This window comes from Hemitrygon akajei, chromosome 21, assembly GCF_048418815.1.
Source record: "Hemitrygon akajei chromosome 21, sHemAka1.3, whole genome shotgun sequence".
NCBI classification, from domain to species: Eukaryota; Metazoa; Chordata; class Chondrichthyes; order Myliobatiformes; family Dasyatidae; genus Hemitrygon; species Hemitrygon akajei.
Genome location: NC_133144.1, coordinates 16,928,536 through 16,950,222, shown reverse-complemented (window position 1 = coordinate 16,950,222; position 21,687 = coordinate 16,928,536). Strand labels below are relative to the sequence as shown.

General features: G+C 47.8%; 1 protein-coding gene across 1 annotated transcript; it reads right to left on the bottom strand.

The window, feature by feature from the left end:
- Positions 1-9,743: 9,743 nt before the first annotated feature.
- On the bottom strand, positions 9,744-20,112 carry LOC140714462 (cellular retinoic acid-binding protein 1-like). Its single transcript, XM_073025755.1, has 4 exons — positions 19,864-20,112; positions 17,851-18,029; positions 12,863-12,976; positions 9,744-10,206 (listed from the first exon to the last, which is right to left on the bottom strand). Exons 1-4 carry the CDS (start codon positions 19,931-19,933, stop codon positions 10,156-10,158), a joined length of 414 nt encoding a protein of 137 aa, XP_072881856.1. The 5' UTR covers positions 19,934-20,112; the 3' UTR covers positions 9,744-10,155.
- Between the last annotated feature and the right edge of the window lie 1,575 nt (positions 20,113-21,687).

Genomic DNA, 21,687 nt, shown 5'->3' with positions numbered 1-21,687 from the left:
CAAATGCATCTCTCCCATTTCCCGCACATCTGCCCTCACCCCATCCGCCCGCCACCCCCCTCGGGATAGGGTTCCCCTTGTCCTTACCTACCACCCCACCAGCCTCCAGGTCCAAAGTATACTTCTCCGTAACTTCCGCCACCTCCAATGGGATCTCACTACCAAGCACATCTTTCCCTCCCCCCCTCTTTCTGCTTTCTGCAGAGATCGCTTCCTATGCGACTCCCTTGTCCACTCGTCCCCCCACCATCCCTTCCCACCGATCTCCCTCCTGGCACTTATCCTTGTAAGCGGAACAAGTGCTACACCTGCCCTTACACTTCCTCCCTCACCACCATTCAGGGCCCCAGACAGTCCTTCCAGGTGAGGCAACACTTCACCTGTGAGTCGGCTGGTGTGGTATACTGCGTCCAGTGCTCCCGGTGTGGCCTTTTATATATTGGTGAGACTCGACGCAGACTGGGAGATCGTTTCATTGAACACCTACGCTCGGTTCCCCAGAGAAAGCAGGATCTCCCAGTGGCCACACATTTTAATTCCACATCCCATTCCCATTCTGATATGTCTATCCATGGCCTCCTCTACTGTCAAAATGAATCCAAACTCAGGTTGGAGGAACAACACTTTATATACCGTCAGGGTAGCCTCCAACCTGATGGCATGAACATTGATTTCTCTAACTTCTGTTAATACCCCTCCTCCCCTTCTTACCCCATCCCTGACATATTTAGTTGTTTGTTTTTTTTCTCTCTCTCTGCCCATCACTCTGCCTGTTCTCCACCTCCCTCTGGTGCTCCACCCTCCCCCTTTCTTTCTCCCGAGGCCTCCCGTCCCATGATCCTTTCCCTTCTCCAGCTCTGTATCACTTTCGCCAATCACCTTTCCAGCTCTTAGCTTCATCCCACCCCCTCTGGTCTTCTCCTATCATTTTGCATTTCCCCCTCCCCCCACTACTTTCAAATCTCTTTCTATCTTTCCTCTCAGTTAGTCCTGACGAAGGGTCTCGGCTCGAAACGTCGACAGCTCTTCTCCTTATGGATGCTGCCTGGCCTGCTGTGTCCCACCAACATTTTGTGTGTGGTTTTATCCACAACTCCTCTGGTTTTTGTGTCCTTTACAGATCTTTAATACATATTAAAAACAATGAATATCCCAGCATTGATCTTTGCAGAACACTACTGGTCACAATCTCTATTCAGAGAGAAACATCCATCCAGCACTCTCCCTTATGACCAAGCCAATTTTATATCCAATTTACTATCTCACCATGGATCCCATGTGGCTTCATCTTCTGGACCAGCCTACTATGAAGATCTTGTCAAATGTCCATATAGACAACATCCTCATCAATCATTTTTATCACTTCCCCAAAGTGCTCAGTCAAATTCATGAGACAGGACCTACTCTGCATGCAGCCATGCTGACAGTCTTTAAAGCCATGTTGTTTCAAATGTGAGTATGTCTTGCCCCTGAGAACCCCTTCCCTACTACTTTCAGGCCTACACATGCTTTGTTTCTCCCGGTGCCTCCTTAAAGAAAGAAACAACATTGGCTGTTCTCGGTCTTCTGCAACCTCACCTGTGGCTGAAGAGGATGCAAAGATCATGGTCAGGGCTCCCACATCTTCTTCCCTTGCCTTCCTCAGTATCATTGGTATAGATTCTATCAGGCCCTGAGGATCTATCCTTCTTAAAGTTTTTCAAGACATCCGGCACTTCGTCTTTCTTCATATCGACTTCCCCAAGAATATCAACATCCTTCCTGGTGAATACCAATGCAAAACACATTTAAGACCTTGCCCAGTTCCTCTAGCTCCAGGCGTAACTTGCCCCTTTTGCCTTTCTTGAATTGAATTGACTTTATTTCTTACATCCTTTACATACATGAGGAGTAAAAATCTTTACGTTATGTCTCCGTCTAAATGTGCAATCATAGTAATTTATAATAATTTATAGTAAATAGAACAGTCAATGTAACGCAGAAATACACTCAGATCAGCATGACTTCATCAGTCTGATGGCCTGGTAGAAGAAGCTGTCACAGAGCCTGTTAGTCCTGGCTTTTATGCTGCAGTACTGTTTCCTGGATGGTAGCAGCTGGAGTAGATTGTGGTTGGGGTCCTCAATGATCCTTCGGGCCCTTTTTACACACCTGTCCTTGTAAATATCCTGAATCATTGGAAGTTCACAACTACAGCTGTGCTGGGCTGTCCGCACCACTCTCTCTGCAGAGTCCTGTGATTAAGGGATGTACAGTTCTCATACCAGGCAATGATGCAGCCAATTAGGATGCTCTCAGTTGTGCCCCGTAAAAAGTACTTTGGATTTGGGGGTCCATACCATACTTCAACCGTTTGAGGTGAAAGAGGCGCTGTTGTGCCTTTTTCACCACACAGCTGGTGTGTACAGACCTCGTGAGGACTTCGGTGATATGGATGCCGAGGATCTTGAAGCTGTTTACCCTCTCAACCCCAGATCCATTGATATCAATAGGGGTTAGCCCATCTCCATTCCTCCTGTAATCCACAACCAGCTCCTTTGTTTTTGCGACATTGAGGGAGAGGTTGTTTTCTTGACACCACTGTGTCAGAGAGATGATTTCTTCCCTGTAGGCCACTTCGTTATTGTTTGAGATTAGGCCAATCAGTGTCGTGTCGTCAGCAAATTTAATTAGCAGATTAGAGCTGTGGGTGGTGACACTGTCATGAGTGTACAAGGAGTGACGGAGGGGACTTAGTACACAGCCCTGTGTTGAGAGTCAGAAGGGTTAGAGGTGAGGGAGCCCACGCTTACCACCTGCTGGTGATCTGACAGGAAGTCCAGGATCCAACTGCCCGAGGCAGGGTGAAGGCCGAGGCCTCTGATCTGCCTGTCAAGCCCGGATGGAATTACAGTGTTGAATGCTGAACTGTGGTCCAAGAACAGCATTCTCACATAAGCACCCCTCTTCTCCAGATGTGTAGGGACGGTATGTAGAGCAGTGGCTATTGTGTTATCTGCCGATCAGTTGTGTCGGTAGGTGAATTTTAGGGCATCCAGTGTGGGTGGTAGCAAGCTGCAGATGTCGTCCTTAACCAGCCTCTCAAAGCATTTGCTTATTATTGAGGTAACTGTGACAGGACGCCAGTCATTCAGGCATGTTACCTTGGTCTTTTTTGATACAGAGACAATGGTGGATGTTTTGAAGCAGGAGGGGACTCTACACTGGGAGAGGGAGAGATTAAAAATGCCTGTAAACACACCTGCCAGTTGTGCTGTACACATCCTGAGTATTTGCCCTGGGACGACGTCCGGTCCCACAGCTTTGCGACTGTCCACCCATTGGAAACATCTGCGTACCTCAACCTCAGAGATGACCAGGTTGCAGATTGTACCTTCTGGGTCTTTTGCTAAACCAGCTGGGGGTCTTCCTCTTCTGAGCTGCCATAGTGTCGTCTCCTCATAGGTCAGATTGCAATGTATATTTCAGCTTAGCGAAAGCATAGCTCATTTTCTCTCCCCACAGATGCTGCCTTACCTGCTGAGTAGTTCCATTGTTTTGTTTCACATTTCCAACACCTGCATATTTTTTAATTTTCATTACCTGAGGGCATTGAGATAAAAGAAATAATCCAGAGTTTATGGGAAAGACGAGCTATTTAAGTACCAAAGAGTGATCTCCCACAAACTCCCTCAAATTAATAACCAGATCCAACAATTTAGGGAAATGGGATGAAGTCACCCAGGAAACGCAGGGAGGAAAGTCAAAAACCAAACTGCGGACACTGGATAAAGTTCCGATGAAAAGCCTCAGAAATGAAGCGTTGGGTGTCTTGTCCTTCCCTGTACGCTGCCTGGCCTCCCGAGTGCCGTGTTTGTTAGAGGGAAGGGAACTTAATCTGGCTGGAGGTCGAACTTGTGGTGTAGCACAGGGATCCGTACTATACGAGATATATACTGTATACAGTAAATGACCTGGATGGAAATGTAGATGGGTGGGATAGTAAATCTGCAGACCGTGTGAAGATTGGTGGTGCTCTGGATAATGTAGAAGTCTGGAATTAGGATCACTTTATTGGCCGTATATGAAAGATACTAGAGTTGATTGTGATTCGGTGCAAGGCATCAAGCACAGGACAACAGACAACCCAATAGCAACCAACAATTTTCATGAGAGTAGAGCAAACTTCCATGAGCAATCAACAGTTAACAGAACAGGCACATACACACTACCTGGGGTGTTGGTGCAGGCAAACACCAGGGGTGTTCAAAGGCCTGCCTTCATGCAAGTCTGGGAAATGGAGGGATACGGACATTGTTTGGGCAGGAGAGATTGAATTAGTTGAGCATTATAATTTGCTTAGCACAATATTGTGGGCCAAAGGTCCTGCTCCTGTGCTGCACCGTTCTATGTTTAAATCGTTGGTGGGATCTCGGGATTTCCTTCTTTAGATCTCCCTGAGCAGGGATTTAACTCCTGCAGTTCAACTTGTGATGGAGCAACACTCTGCTATGGATTATGTTTTCAGAGACCTGGTGTGGAGCTGGTACCTGGGACATTCCCTGACTAATGTCTTTGAGACAGAGAATCACACAGGGCAGAAACTGGCCCTTCAGCCCATCAAATCCATGACTGTTAACCATTCCTACGCTGATCCCATTTTATTCTTTCCACATTCTTATCAATTCTTCCCAGATTCCATCACCTTCCTAAGAACAAGCAAACGTTTTCAGATCACTAATCAATATACAGTGCTCGCAAAAGTCTTAGGCACATGCAAAATATCGGTAAAGCAGAGATGCTTTCAGAAATAATGAAAAGATTCTAAATATCAAAAATTACTATAAACAGTAATAAACAGTAAAAAAAACTAAATCAAATCCATACTTACATAACCGAAAAAGATGGTGCCAGCGAGCATTTCCTGGGGCGACGTCGTCCAGAAAGTCAATCATTTCAGTTTTTCTACATCTTCTACTCATTCTTTTCATCTTAGTTTTGTTTTTGAAACTGTTGGAGCCGGTGACTTACAGTCATAGTTCAATCGAGTGAGCTAGCGCTCTGCTTTCCTCATGAAAACTTCAGGAAAGAAATGTGGGCAGAGCTACCACGAGGAGAAGCTCAGAGGTGAGACGAGGGGCTTGATCGACTACATTTCTCTCCGATTAAAGCATCAAGGAAGATTGAAACATTGGGGCAAATGCAGAGGAGAGCGAGCAGTTCAAATCTCTGCCCTCAGAGGGACTGCTGGCTCGAAACGCTACCCTCAGAGGGGCCGCCAGTTCATGTCAGAGCCCTTGGGGAGGACATTGGTTCTGGGTCCCTGCCCTTGGAGGGTCGGCTGGGTCCTGATGCTCTCGGAGGTGTTATGGAAATTCTGAGACTGTAGATCATGTCGGCCTCTTTCAGTTCTGTGTGTTCTCACCCATTCTTTCTTGTTGCTGATTGGCGGCCTGGGGTTTGGGGTTTCGATTTTCTTGTTGCTGATTGGTGGGCTGGGGTTTGGGGTTTTGATTTTCTTGTTGCTGATTGGTGGGCTGGGGTTTGGGGTTTTGATTTTCTTGTTGCTGGTTGGCGGGCCTGGGGTTTGGGGTTTTGATTTTCTTGTTGCTGGTTGGCGGGCTGGGGTTTGGGGTTTTGATTTTCTTGTTGCTGATTGGTGGGCTGGGGTTTGGGGTTTTGATTTTCTTGTTGCTGGTTGGCGGGCTGGGGTTTGGGGTTTTGATTTTCTTGTTGCTGATTGGTGGGCTGGGGTTTGGGGTTTCGATTTTCTTGTTGCTGGTTGGCGGGCTGGGGTTTGGGGTTTTGATTTTCTTGTTGCTGATTGGTGGGCTGGGGTTTGGGGTTTCGATTTTCTTGTTGCTGATTGGTGGGCTGGGGTTTGGGGTTTCGATTTTCTTGTTGCTGGTTGGCGGGCTGGGGTTTGGGGTTTTGATTTTCTTGTTGCTGATTGGTGGGCTGGGGTTTGGGGTTTCGATTTTCTTGTTGCTGATTGGTGGGCTGGGGTTTGGGGTTTCGATTTTCTTGTTGCTGATTGGTGGGCTGGGGTTTGGAGGTTTCGATTTTCTTGTTGTTGGTTGGCGGGCTGGGGTTTGGGGTTTTGATTTTCTTGTTGCTGATTGGTGGGCTGGGGTTTGGGGTTCGATGTTTGTGTTGTTTCACCCTGTGGGTGATCTGTTAGTTCTCTGGGCAAGGGAGGGGTGGGGGGGGTTGGTGTTTGCGAGTTTTTGTTTCTTTTTCTTTTCGTATGTGGGGGGGTTAGAACTAGAGGATGAGGAGGGAATTATGTCTTTTCTTTCAACTACTTCTATGGTTTGCTGTATTTTATGGCTATCTGGAGAAGACAAGTTTCAGACTTGTATTCTGCATACATACTTTGATGATAAAATAAACCTTCTGACCTTTGATTCAGTGTGACTACCCTTTGCCTTTACAACTGCATCAATTATTGTGCAGTGTTATCAGATAATCGCTGGTACGTTGTACCGAGCATCTTGGAGAACTTGCCACAGTTCCTCTGCAGACCTTGGCTGCCTTCTCCAGGTAATCGCAGAGAGCCTCGCTGATGTTGCGATCAGGGCCCTGTGGAAGCCATACCATCTGAAACCAGATAAAAAATCTAAGATGCCTTAGGCTTTTGCACAGTACTGTACCCTCCTGTGCGGCTTTGTGATATGGGAGCACCCAGGTGAGATCCTGGTGGTCGCAGGGAGCACGTGCAAACTCCACACAGAAAGCACTTGAGGTGGGGGTCGAACACGTGTCACTGGAGCTGTAAAGCAGCATCTCTGCTAACTGCATCGTAGCTCCAAGCCTGTCCAGGTATTGTTTCAAAATGCAGTATGGGCTTTGTTTGATCTGAAGAGGCAAACCTGGTCTCAGGCCTGTTGGTCTCCTAGGAGACGAAGGCTACAAACCCACAGCTGGCTTCATGCTCAACTATTGGGCTGGAGAGGGACGTGGATTGTGATGTACTGTACACTCAGAACTTACCAAGGCACTTCGCTTAGCTTAAATACTAGCATTACAGATCTCTTCCTCCTGCAACTATTCAGATGGACTCAGCCTGAGGGTTAATCCCCTCAAAAGGCCTCAAGAACCCCCTTGCATCCTGTAGCAGTCCATAGCCACAAATTATTCAAAGTGAGCTTCGTTACAAGTGGAACACTCCATCAAAAGAGATGTCCCTATTCAAAGCCTCTCAGGCTCTATTAATCAGTCAGTTGAATTGGCTTTTAGCTCAATTAGCTCTCAAACACGGCTAGAGAAACAGCGAGGAGACACCGCGGACAGTAATTTGATTATCCCCAAAGGACTGATGACCCTCTGTGCTCCTGCAACACAACGGCTCACAAAAACCTGGAATAGACGGCACTCTGTTGGCTCCACTTTGCACTGACGTTTGCAGAGAAAGCAATGGATTTATGAAATAATTACGCTGCCTCTCACCAGTGTGAGAAAACAGGGTCCTGAAACAAAGAACAGGGACAAAGAAACAAGCATCAGGGATTAATTGTCAGCGATTGGCCATCAGCCCCGGAGACCGCAGTCAGCACTGCTGCTCCTGGGAGGAAGCTCCACCAGTGCCCCGCCAGCACCTCCTCCTCCTCACGGTCGGGTAGAACATTGGAGGGGCTGGGGTGAATAAAAGACCAGGTGGGTGGTTTTAGACAGAAGGTAGGGTCACCCCAGTGAAATAACTCCCACCGGTAAATGAAGATCAAGAACAAATCATCAACGTTGAAAATCTAAAATAAAACCAGAAATAGTTGGAAAATTTCAATAGTATGTGTGGGGAGAGAAACAGAGGTTAGCCAGGAAGCAGCAGGACAAATGGATTGTTCTCTGTGGTAACATTTGTGTGGTTCTGGGTAATCAGACGTGACTACACTGTGCATTTCCACACAGTAATAACCATTGAGTCCAAATTGCTCCGCACAGTTTCAGGTGTTTTCTGATGCTGGATCTCGGGTCGGTGTCGGATCCCGTCAGTGCTGTGGTCTGACGTTGCCCTATCCTCTCTATTCTCCACCGACTCCCTCGGCTCTTGCCCCCCCCCCCCAGCTCCACCACAGGCCACTTGCAGAATTCGGTCACGCACCGGGTGGGCCATTTCCCTGACTGCGCCCAAGTAATGTGACAGCAACAGCTGTGTACAGCTGCCTCTCTGGTTCTGTTAGCTCTGCTCTGGCTTACGATTCGGGATGCTGAAGGTTCGAAGCCCCGTCCCACTGCGTAATGCACTGAAAGGGTTGGAGGAGCCTTTTTGGGACAGTTAAACTGTTGGGGATTGTATCCTAACCCAGTGTCAGGGAGGTGAGGGGCTTACAGTACAGCAAAACTCTTATATCTAGCCAGGGTGTCTAAGACATTTGCAGAGTACGGTAGTAATTTTACATATTGCACTGTCATGCTGCCACATTAAAAAGATCATGACATCTATGAGTGAAGATAAACATGATTCTGATGTGGGTCTCTATTGTGGACTGAGAGTGAGAAGGGGCAGAAAGAGGGGTATCATGGTCGGGGAAAGGGGAAGGGAGAGGGGAGGGAGCAGGAAGCACAAGAGAGACATTCTGTAATGATCAGTAAACCGATCGTTTGAAAACAAATGACTGTCTCAGGGCTGGGTGTGTCTGCACCCTCACCACCCCCTGCCCCTGGCACTCCCTCTCTGCCACCTGTCCCACAGCTCTCCCCTCACCATTCCCAACATCATCTGTTCCGCCAGATTCACAAACTCGCTGTCTGCACCACATTGACAAACACAGTCCAGTGTGAAAGTCTTAGGCACGCTAGCTGAACACTGTTTGTGCCTGAGGCTATCGCACAGCACTTTAGTTTTAAAGCAGTGAATTGTAATCTGGAATGGATTGTCTGAAGAAGCCATGTTAGCCATGTTAGCAAGAAACTGCTGCCCCTTCACTGGGGATTTAAGTGACCCAATGGAAACAAAACCCGAAGCTTAGTCCTCCCTCACTTTCTGGAGGGGAGACCCAGAGAGATGTTCAGGCACTCACCAGAACAGTGAGGGCCAGAGGATTAAGTGTTGGCGGAAGGTGAGTTGAGGGAAGAAAAGTATTTTCCAGTGTTAAGCTAAGCCTTGTGTCTGCTGGTGTCCAGGTGTTCTATGTGACCAACATTTTATTTGGCCATGTGGGGGATAGATGTAACACAACGACAAAGACTGGTGTGAGTTACAGCTGAAGGGGACTGTGAGAATCTGCACTTTAGGTTTTTCCTGCGGGACCAATGCTGAGAGATTATACCAAATGTCCGCTTTCATTCAGCTTGAACTAAGCGTTCAGTTAACCACAGGTCACTGCGGCCCTGAAGATGTCTTCTCTTCACCAGCCACCTTATAGCATCAGTGTGAACGTGCAGAACATCTACCAAGAGAAACCTTCTGTGCTTGTTTCCATCATATTTTCGACTCATTTTCACGTTAATGTATCAGTGAAAGTCACTTCAGTCTGCTGAAGAATCATATGAGGTGTAGGACAGTCATCGACAGCAGATCCAACCTGCTGGCCGTTGGCCTTCAGGACACTTGTCTTCCTACTCACAGACACCGAATGAAATGAGGAACTCCCAACCCCAACATCGGCCCAATGGAATAATGGCCTCCCAATACCAACAATGGACCAAGTAAATGGTATCTCCAATGCAATGAAATGGGATGATTTTCTCTGACCAGGTGATTGGTATACAGGCACCACGAGATAACCATGAGTCTTTAAAAAAAATAATAATAAGTGCCAAACTACATTGGAAGCTTTTTTTTGATTTTATTACCCACTTCACTTCATTTCCACTTAATTGCATTCAGGTTTTGTGAATGAGCCAATCTAATTCCTCTTCAATGAACTACAGGAACAGCCAACAGCTTTACCCAGTGATACATTCCGAGCACAGGGAGGTGCTTTGGCAGATCTACATCTGAAATACAGAAGTCTAAAAGACCAAGTGCACTAAGTAATCCAGCTGAATCTTACATTCACTATTACAGACATCAAAATGATTTCACAACATTAAAATAAAACACCATGACACATAAAACAAAATCTTGGAATGTCACTGATTGGCATCAATAACTTAACAGACCGTGCACAAAGTGATAAGGAGATGATTCTGCAGATAGCAGGCTTCCCCCACATTAAGGGAAGACAGATGCCATTACTCTTTAATGTAGATCCTTGTACACACGACGTCATTGGCCACCAGTGTCTGTAATTAAAGCAGAGACAAGTACTTTATCTCGAGTCTGTGTTTGCCAAAGGTAACATGCAAGATTTGGAATCCAGTCAGTGCATGAAATAGCCTAAATTTACAGTACCGTGCAAAAGTCTTAGGCACCCTAGAATTTTTATATGGCTTCAGATGGTATGGTGTCCACAGACCCCTGATCTCAACATTGAGGCTGTCTGGGATTACCTAAAGTGAGTTAAGCAAGCGAGACAGCCAAGGTCCACAGAGGAACTGTGGCAAGTTCTCCAAGATGTCTGGAACAATTTACCAGCTGAATTTCTTATAAAACTGCACAGCAGTGTACCCGAGAATTACTGCAGTTTTAAAGGCAAAGGGTGGACACACCAAATATTGATTTGATTTAATTTTTTTACTGTTTACTGCTCTTCATAGTAATTTTTTTGATATTTAGAAACTCTTCATTTCATTATATTTGAAAGCATCTTCGCTTTACGGAACTTTTTTGCATGTGCCTAAGGCTGTTGCACAGTACTGTGCAGAGTGCCTTTGACAATGCCAGGATATTCCAAAGTGCTTGACAGTTCTGAAGTATTTTGGTCACTTTTATCATGCATCAGCAGCAACCAGTTAACACAGAACAAGATCATTTCCAGTGGAACTTCTTCAGGGTAAATTTTGCTGGAAGGTCCCCTGTGCACTGGAGGGTGCAGACAGGCATCTGTTTGCACCTTTGGGAGAGCAGGATTCCCCTAACACCCAGTCATCAGCCTAGACATGACCCAGCTCTGGAGCTACGACGTTCTGTTTCAGAGGAGGAATTGCTGGGATTATCAATGGCCTCAGTATCCATATGGGAAAGTTGTCTGCTAGTCTGCAAATGGCAGAGAGAGTTGACCAACGTTCCCAAGAGGCTGGGCCAAGAGGTTCATTGTGGCTGCAAGAGCAGGGTGGTGTGCGCTAACAGATGTACTGAGCTTGGGCCTGGCCAGCTGGTAGAGCAGCTGTCTCACAGTGCCAGAGGCATGGGTTGAATCCTGATCTTGCATGTTGTCTGTGTGGAGTTTGCATGTCCCCCCAGTAACCACATGGGTCTTCCCCTGGGTGCTCTGGTTTCTACCCCCAGACCAGGTGTGAGTTATGATTGGCCAGTGTGTAGCTAAGAGGTAGGATCGGGGGGGGGGGAGGGGTGCAGGAATGTGGAGAGAATAAAAAGAAAGGGATTCGTGTAGGATAATGTAGGGTCAGCAGGAACTCAGAGGGCTGAAGGGCCTGTCTGCATGCTGTGTCTCTCGATAACGTTTAGATATTCAGTAAAATCCAGGGTGCGCGTGGTGCACGCAACTACATTGGTCAGCTCTACCTCACTTGCTGTGTCAATCCAGAGTCGACTGGGGAAGCCCAGGGTGTTGTGGTGAGACAGGAGAGGGCTCAGTATCAGGGGATCAGAAAGGGCTTTGTGCAGAGGGCCAGATTGATAATGATGATCTGTGGCGAGCAGATGGATTTATGGTAAGGGTTTGGCCACCGGTTTGGGAACCGTAAGCTGATGTCTGGGAAATGTCTGTACATTGAGGGGAGGCGGCTGCTGAGTTGGGGGTTATGTCTGGAAGTCAGACGGTGAGAGCAAAACCTTGGTACAGAGGACCAAGGACACAGGTTTAAGGTGCTGGGGAGTAGGTACAGAGGAGATGTCAGGGGTAAGTTTTTCACTCAGAGAGTGGTGAGTGTGTGGAATGGGCTGCTGGCAACGGCGGTGGAGGTAGATACGATAGGGTCTTTTAAGTGACTCCTGGGTAGATACTTGGAGCTTAGAAAAATAGGGGGCTATGAGTAAACCTAGGTAATATCTAAAGTAAGTACAGCTTTGTGGGCCGAAGGGCCTGTATTGTGCTGTAGGTTCTCCATGTTTCTATGACCAAGGCTGATCAGGTGAAGGGTGGGAGACCAGTGCATGATGGGGATTGATGTATATTTAAAGGGATCTCATGTAAGTTGGGCTCCCAGTGCTGGGCTCATGAAGGTCCCTTTAAATCTCATTGTTGAGGTCACAGCTTTGCTGGAACCTGATTGGGCTGTGTGTGCTTTGGGACTACACTGGTAATTAACCCTGGAAATACACATAGCCCAGGGGGAAGTCATCGTCTCAGCACATCCAATGTAGGCAATACATTGTAAACACAAGTAGTGGCACAATATTGTAATGGTTAGCATAACACTGTTGCAGTGCCAGTGACCCAAGTTCCAATTCTGCCACTGTCTGTATGTTCTTACCATGACCTCATGGGTGACCTCATGGGTTTCCTCTGGGTGCTCCGGTTTACTCCCACAGTCCAAAGATGTACAGTATAGTAGGTTAGGTGGTCATGTGGGTGTAATGGGGCAGCACAGGCTCATTGGGCCAGAATGGCCTGTTACTGTGCTGCATCTCTAAATAAATAAATATGATCTGTGCCTGGTCAGATTTCCAATGTGTGTGATTTCACTGGAAACTCTTATACTCACAGTGTGCTCTGGAACTACGGTTCCTGGACAGAGATCGTGGAGAACAGGTCTGAATTACCAGGTGCCCGTCTTGCCTCTGGCCAGCAGGGTGAGGCCCTTGAGAGGTCCACTGCTCACCGTGGAGGGGCTGGACATCAACAAGGGGGCAAGCATCCCAGTGTTGGTTACCTACCAGGATCAACTCATTGTCCACCAGCTCCCGAGTCCAGTGTGTCTTTGGCCCACATCCATTTAGAAGAGTTTGCTTGCAATAGATTTTGTTCTCGCTTTCCCACTTCGGCAGGCTCTGCAAGAGATGACAAGGACAGTGAGAGACCCCAGTGACAGTACAGACAAAGCTCCCATCTCTCACTTCTCAGAAATCCCTCAGCTGCCACCATACGAGCAGATTTTTAAAACTTCTAAGTGCCTTGTGCTTGTAACTGACACAAATAATCATTTGCTCCTTCACATCTGCTCCAGAAAACTAGAGGATATGGGTTGAAATCCCATGGAAGACTGTGAAACTGCTGCATTATAAACAGAAAATGCCAGAAATACTCAGCATCTGTAAACTGAGAAATAAGGCACATCGGATCATCAAACCTTTCTTTTTAGCTCTGAAGTATCTTCAGCACACAACATTAATTCTGTTCCTTCCTCCACCGATGCTGCCTGACACGCTGGGTACCTTCAACACTTTCTGCTTTATCTCGGGTTTCCAGTAGCTGCAGGATTTGACTTTTATTTTTTGACGTGATTGGTAAATGTTAATTTTAAAAAAAACAGCCAGCCCACTCGTGTCCTTCAGTGAAGAGACCTATCCCAGCCTGGCTGACACCCGACACATAGCTTCATGGAATTGTTGTAATGCAGGAGGCCTTTCAGCCCATTGACCATATGCTGGCCCCTGCATGATTGGCTTTCATACCCTCAAGGCTACTGGTAGCAGAAGTACTGCATCATATTAAAAATACGCCTACAAAATTACCGGGGCTAATGAGGTGCTGCACGTGTCGGTGGTATACCATAATATCCCTGTTGTGACTGTGAAACAGTCCTGATAAAGAGATGACTGATTGTCCAATTCATGCCCAAAAGATTTACAAACTGATACTAATCCTGTCAGCGAAGTCAAGTACCAATAACACTAGATCCTCATTCAGTGTCAGGCCTGGTCCGAGGTGGAGAGTGCAGACACCTAATAGCCAATAATTTATCTGTCGCTCTTGTTCCTTTCAGCGTGATCCAATTAGACGATCTGCTGGCTTGAAGGTACTTCAAAGGAACGCTGGTCTCTTATCAGGAATTCCAGCCGACTTCTCAGCATTGCGAGTCGCAAATCAGAAAAATGTGTGAACACTCCCTTACGCACAGAAGGTTCACAGGGGACAACCCCCGACCTGTGCTTGCAGTGAGCGAGGATGAACCAGCTCTCCGCACCATAAAGAGCAAACACGAGGAAATCTGCAGATGCTGGAAATCCAAACAACACCACACACAAAATGCTGGTGGAACACAGCAGGCCAGGCAGCATCTATAGGGAGAAGCGCTGTCGACGTTTCGGGCCGAGACCCTTCGTCAGGACAGAAGGGACAGCGCACCATAAACACCGGAAAGGCTGCAGATGCTGGAAATCCAAAGCAACGCGCGCACGCAAAATGCGGAAGAAACTCCGCAAGTCAGACAGCGCCTATGGAAATCAATAAACGTTTTGGGCTGAGACCCTTTCTTGTGCGGCTGCCTCGCTGCCCCAGACACCCAGGTTCCATCCCAACCCCTGCTTCGGGCTTCGGGGTGTGTGGGTTTCCCCCTGTGCTCCTGTTACCTCCCACGTCACAAAATCAGTAGGTTTCTGTAAAATCCCTCTAGAGTGGGCATCTGGCAGGAGAGTCGAGAGAGCTGGTGGGAATGTGAGAACGAATGGATTGCAGGAGAGTAGGATCGTTCTGAGAGCCAGTATAGAGTTGATTGGCTGAATGGCCTCCTGTGTCATTTGAAAATATGAGGAAATATATGAAACTGGAAGCTTGTGTAGAAAGTTTTTACCAGTGAGATAACAACGGAACTATAGATTTTTTTTTATTAAACAAAATATACTTTATTCAAAAGTAAAATTATATACAACAAACCATTCAATGACTCTCAATCCTTTACAAATGTTTCCATTACAGTGCCACGTGGGTGGGAAAAGTGTGGGAACAACGGAACTATAGATGGTCAGACACATTTAATTCCATTTTGAGCTCGTCTGCGTGTGACTCCGGGTCTGGCTTCGCTAAAGGGTGACAGCTCCACATCTTAGAGCGGGGCAGGAACATCCGGCTGATCATTCCTGTGATAGCTCGCAGACCAAGCCATCAAATTACTCCGAACACCACCCCCCCCACCCCCCCCCACCCCATCGTCCAAAAAGTATTTTCATTTTCAGTCACACTCAGGGGACCACGCAAATAGCCTCGGTTTCTCTCATTAACCTTGTGGCCTGACATCGGACCGGCAGGAATAGATTCCACTGACAGGGACCAGAAACCCCGAGACACACGCAGAAACTCTCAGCTGCCAATCCGGAGGCACCGGTCGTAATAAAAAGTCAAATCATTTAGACATCTGATCTGAGTGAGTTCGTTTTTCCTCAACCAGCCGGTTGAACAAAACTACCAAATTTTTTTTAAAACCTGAATAAATTACCTATTTAAACAACTGCAAAGTTTTGTATCGGAATTGCATTTATTAAATATTTGACAAACCAACTCTCACCTTCCCTTGGAGTGTGAGGTTTAGGTCTCTATGGCAACCCAGTAGAAGGCTCGGCCTATCCCGCCATCTCAGCCAGTGCCAGTGGTCAGCGCTGCCTTGCGGAACCCTGTCCTGCCTCATCATCTATAGTTCCAACAGTTAAACATTCTCTTGCCTGCTTTTTGAAGTTATGGTTTGGCTGAAATGTCCAGTGGAGGAAAGATCGACACACTGGTTATGTTAAATGCATGGTGATAAGTTACCAAAACTATCAGTAGTTGAATCAATATATTCTGAGACTCGCCCTCCCATCTCTCTCCAACGTTTCCGTAATTGTTACTCATTTTACAGATACAGTGCGGATCAGGCCATTCCGTTCGAACAAGCAGCCCCCGCCTAATCACAGGACAATGACCATTTAACCTACAAACCAGTACGTCTTCGGAATGTGGGAGGTAACCGGATCACCCAGAGGAAACCCACACAGTTCACGGGGAAACTGTACAAATTTCTTAAAAACTCCGCCGGAAATTAACTGTGACAAAGGTCAGCTGTGCCCCCGTCGGACGCGCTCTCTTTGGCGTAAGACTGAACCCTCTCAGCAGACCCAGCTCAGCACATCACAGACACCAGCCTCCCCTCCTTGGTCTCTGTCTATACTTCTCGCTACGTCCGTAGAGCAGATGGTATAATCAACCCCCCCCCCCGGACATTCTCCATCACCCCCACCCCATTGAGCAAAAGATTCAAAAGCCTGAAAGCAGATACCACCAGGCTCAAGGACAGCCAACTATCCCGAGGTTATCAGTCTGTGGAATGGACGTCTTGTTCCATATGTATCCTGCACCTTGGTATATATGGCATTCGTAGACCAATACCTTACGAGTGTTGTATTTCCAAAGACGTGCCAGTTGGTAGGTTAATTTGTCATTGTAAATTTCCCATGATTAGGCTAGGGCTAACTATTATGGGTTTCTGGGCGGTGCGTCGCAAAGGGCTGGAAGGGCCTATTCTGCGCTGTATCTAGTTAGATAGATAAAAGAGATATTAGATATAAGATAAATAGACAGATAAAAGCGGGAATGGAGTTCTTCCCGTGTCCTGACAATGTGCATTGCCCAATCACCGGCAGGAAGGAAGAAAAGATTGGCTGTCTCAATCAGGGCAAATTGTTTGCAGTCTTCCCCGCTTATTAACAGAAACTGTGTTTAAAAATGTTATTGCAAAGTGCCTGGGGTGTACTGAAGCTGTGAAAGAAGGTGTAATATATAAATGCAGGCCATCCATCTTTTCTCCGTCACTTTGAAGGGCCAATTTGATGACAATGAAAGTTCAATTCGCGGGCCCGGCGAAGGTTCCGCTGACAGCGACAGCAGATTGATGAGCCGCGGCTGCCGCAAGCGTGCGGGAAGGCACGGCGGCCGGCAGAGGCAAAGGACAAGATAGCGGGAGCACAGGTTTCTTCATCTGCGCTGCTCGAAACCACGGGAGATCCGCTCATCTGTCTAAATGGGGTCGTTTCACGAGCTACTCAGACGCAGCCGGGAAACAATTTGTCCCCAGCATCATTAATTTAATTTCAGATAAACTGTCCCAGTGATGTGCTCACTAGTGATAAATTAGTCACCATTCAGTTTCGGGGTCTCCACAGGGAGCCACCCACAGTCCATTTGTTACACGTTAGTGACGCTCAAAGGCGCATGTCGCAGCCCCTCCCCCTAACCGGCTCGCTGCCTCTGTTAGGAATCCTCGCTGTCAGTTACACTCTGAAACCCACAAGACTACAGGTCAAAATACTGTCTAATCAATTTCCAATTAGATTATCCAATGAGTCAGTTTTAGAAACTATAAGTTTTTCCTGGGTGGCGAGGCCAGGTCAATGGGAGCATTTAAGGCAAAGGTTGATTAGTCTGGGCGTGAAAAGTTACGGGGAGAGGGCAGGAGAACAGGATTGAGAGGGAAATGGATCAACCATGATAAAGTGGCAGAACAGACACAATGGGCCAAATGGCCTAATTCTGCTCCAATGGCTCATGGTCTTATTAATGTCGCTCATTTTACTTCAGTGGATCAGTATAGACTATGCAATAACTCGCCCACACCTCGCATCCCTTCTCCCTCCTAAGTACAGTCCATCCCTTAAACCTTTCCCCAATCTGCAGACCCCACCAAGCCCCTCATCCCATTTTCAATATCCCTAAAACCACACCACACCCAGACCTCCACACTTCGCCTTCACACCCCGCCCGAGTATACCTCCACCCATCCTGGGCTACCCATGTCATCTTGGCCCCCAATTCTCACATCCCTCCCCGTCACACCCTCAATTCCCCAACCACCCCCTCCATCCTAACGCTTTGCACTCATCCACCCCAGCCCTCATCGCAACTCCCGCTCCCACGTGCCCCACCCACCCCAACTCCTTCCAATCCCTCCGGTCACCTTGCACTTCCGCCCGTCCACCGTCTCCTCCTCGAACTCCTCGCCGACGGTGAAGTTGATCTCGGTGGTCCTCACTGTGGTTGACGTCTTGATGTAGAAGTGGTCGCCGTCTTGCCGGATCTCCACCAGGGGTTTGGAAGCAGCCGCCACGGCCACTTTCCTCAACATCGCGTTGACTCCTGAAACGGCAACAGCTGGAGATGGACCAAACCTCTCAAACTTAACGTCCCGGGACAGACGGTTGGGCTGGCTTTAGGTGATTAAACAAATCCTCTTGTCACCGGGACATCAAGTCAAGTCACTTTTTATTGTCATTTCGACCATAACTGCTGGTACAGTACGCAGTAAAAACGAGACCTCGTTTTTCAGGACCATGATGCTACATGAAACAGTACAAAAACTACACTGAACCGCGTGAAAACTACACTAGACTACAGACCTACCCAGGACTGCATACAGTGCAGGCATTACAATAAATAATAAACAAGACAATAGCCACAGTAGAGGGCAGTAAGTTAGTGTCAGTCCAGGCTCTGGGTATTGAGGAGTCTATTGGCTTGGGGGAAGAAACTGTTACATAGAACAGAAGAACGATCATGTATTTTCTATTCTAGGAACGAAATAGAACTGTTTTATAATATTGACCAGCTCAGAGCAGCAACTGCCGGAGGCGATAACATAACGTGACAGGACCTCTGACACTCGCAATATCCAAACAGAACGAGGGGTTGGCCGGGCAGTATTTATTCTAGGATGGGACGTCCAGAGGCACGTGTGGGAATTTCAATATGTTAACTTGATGAATTAAAGCTAACTTCCATTAAAATCCCAATTTGCTTTGCAGAGTAAGGAATCTGGTCCTCTTACGCAGTCTGTGCTACAGGTGCCTCCTGACCCCACCACTATCCCCCGTGAAGCTTGTTTTCTCCGGGGTCACCTGGGACGAGCAACACCATTCCCGCTTTCTGAATGGATTTAAACAAGATCACAGCGTCACGGGGTCCACAGGACACAAAAACAGGCCCTTCTCCCCACTGTATTCTTTAGCGACCACCGAGCACCCATCTACACTGCTCCCATTTGATCCCGAACCTTCAACGCCCTGGCAATTCAAATACTTGTGTGTTGCGGGAGTCTCGGAATCCGCCTCGCAGGCACTCCAGATCCCGGACACCGTCTCGGTGAAAGCAGCTCCCAGCTGAACCTCCAACTCCTTGCATTAACCCTACCGGCCAAGCTTCAGATACCCCGGCCACAGCGGGGGGTGGGGGGAGTTTCTCACTGCCTGCCCAGAATATTTCCCTCAGAATTCTGTACACGCCAGTTATCAGTCACACTTGCATCGAAATATCTCTCGCTAGAGACACGTTTCGATGTTTTGATGCACTCCTGACAAAGCCCAAGTTGGTCCGGTCTCTCTTCGATTCTGGAATGGTTGTGATTCTGCGGATGTGCAGAGAATGCCTGCAAGATAATGAATCTCGGGGCTGTCTAAGGTGACTTGGATGTACTTGGATAATAATTCACTTTGAACTTCGACGTCCTTTCTCGGACCAGCTTCCGCCAAGAATGAGCTTTGCGCGAGTGCAAGGACCGATTCCTCCCGGGCGCGACTGTCACGGAGCGGTGATAGGTAACGGGTCTATCGATGATGGATACACACAAAATGCTGGAGGAATTCAACAGGTCAGTCAGCGGCTACGGAGGGGAATAAGCCGTCGATGATTCGGTCTTCCATCAGGACTGGAAAGTCAGAAAGTCAGTGATGATGATATAGCCACCTTGTGAAACATCCTCTCCATGTCCACCCAAACCTTAGAGAGGTTTGTTCGAACCTTAATTGCTCTTTCTATTTTAGGAAAAATTAACGAAGACCGATGGGTTGGCTTATTAAAAATTAAAAAGTCAAACCAATCTATCGATAAAGACACAGCCAGGTCTGGTCTCTGCATCTCCATCGAATACAGACGGGGATCTGTGGTTCAGGGGCTGTGTGTAAAACAAAAGCCTTACCTAGCACTTTCAACAGTTCGTCGAAATTCTCGCTGCTCTTCATCTTCCAAGTACCGGCAAAGTTGGGCATGATGTATGAGTTTTGTTGCTGACACCGGCTGCTGTGCTGGGGGGTGGGGGGGGGTGGTTTCTCCTTTCGGTAAAGCACTTCCCACAGACTGGCTGCTCGCAGACGCACAGCCTCTCCGCTGCCCCTCAAACTCTGCGGCTCATTACGCGCAGGGTCTCGGCTCTGAACCTCACGCCCCGCTGCCAGTCCGAGCCCACCCCACGGCGGCCTGATATTTAAAGCGACAGGAGCCGCTTGGCTTCTTTATGTCTGGTCGATGGGCGGGGCGTGCTTCACCGTCTCTGCTTTCGGAACAGCTGAAACAACTCAGCCTGGGGCTCCCCAGGGCCAGGTATACCCCCCCCCCCCACTCTGTCCTCTCCTTGGTCTCACTCACCAATCACTGACCCTTGCCCACCTCTGTGGGCACCCATCCCTACCACCCCGGGTGTGGATTTCAAACCCTGGCGAGCATAACGTTAGATATGAGCATCATCCCTTCAGCGTCCAAGAACACACAGAATGCAAAAAACGCTGGTAACATCCTATAAAATGCCACCAAATATTCATCCACATTTTAAAATCCCCTCTGCTTTGTGTATCTTCAGCCCCTAGTTTCAGCCTATTGTTACTAAGCTTCCCCCCCCCCACCCCCACCCCGCCATGCTAAGGTAGGGAAAGCTGTGAAACTCTGCTCACTCCCTGCTATTCTCATTTAGAGTTGCATCTGTTGTAAAAGCTTTCAGCCATTCAGTCCTCTTAATCCTTTCCAGCTGCCTGAGGCCAGGTTCTTCCAAGCCTGGCCTTCTCTTGCCCCTGCTCTAGCTGGGAACTCTAGACCCCTCACCCGTCAGCCTCGTCACTTTTGTATATCGTCCCTCTTTCTTTCTAGTCCTGATAAAGGATCTTCATTCAAATCGTTAACCGCTCATTTCTCCCCCTTGATCCTGCCTGACCCAGTGAATTTCTCTGTCACCTTTGTATGTGGCTCCAGATTCCCAGCATCCGTAATATCTTGTATCGCAGTTCCGCACTTGGGTCAAATCTTTCCTCATTTATTCATTCCGGGGCTGTGGACAATAATGGCACTTCCCAGTCACCACATGATGCCCCAGAAAACGTGGGCAGATTTTGGACCTGCTGGACTGGTTAGGGTGAAGCACGGACCGTACGGTGCCACAGCAGGCACAGACACTGTCTGACAGCTCCAGGTTCGATACTGGAACGAGATCTGGATTTGGTTTATCTGGTCACTTACCGTTCATACAGATCACTTCATTACACTGTGAACTGGGGTTAAAATGCAGAATAAGGTGTGACAGCTACAGAGAAAGTGCAGTGCAGGTGGCAGTCAGATGCAAACTCATAACAAGGTACAATCCATCGTATGGTGCTAGGGAACCATTTAATAGTCTTAGAACAGCAGGGTAGAGGCTGCTCTTGAGCATGGTGGTCAAAGCTTTTGGGCTTTTGTACCTTTTGCCTGAGGGGAGAGGGGAGAGGGATCTTTGATTACACAGATGCAGTGAGAAGTATAGAGAGAGTCCATGCAGGAGAGGCTGGCTTCTGTACGGTGCTCAGCTCTGTCCACAACTCTCTGCAGTCTCTTGTGGTCAAGTGTCATTCCAAACTGTGATGTCTCCAGAGAGGATGCAGCGGTGAAAATTGTTAAGGGTTGATGCGGAGACGTCAGACTTCTCCAGCCTCATGAGGTAGTAGAGGTGCTGGTGAGCTTTCCTGGCTGTGACATCTACGTGGTTGGGCAAGGAGAGGCT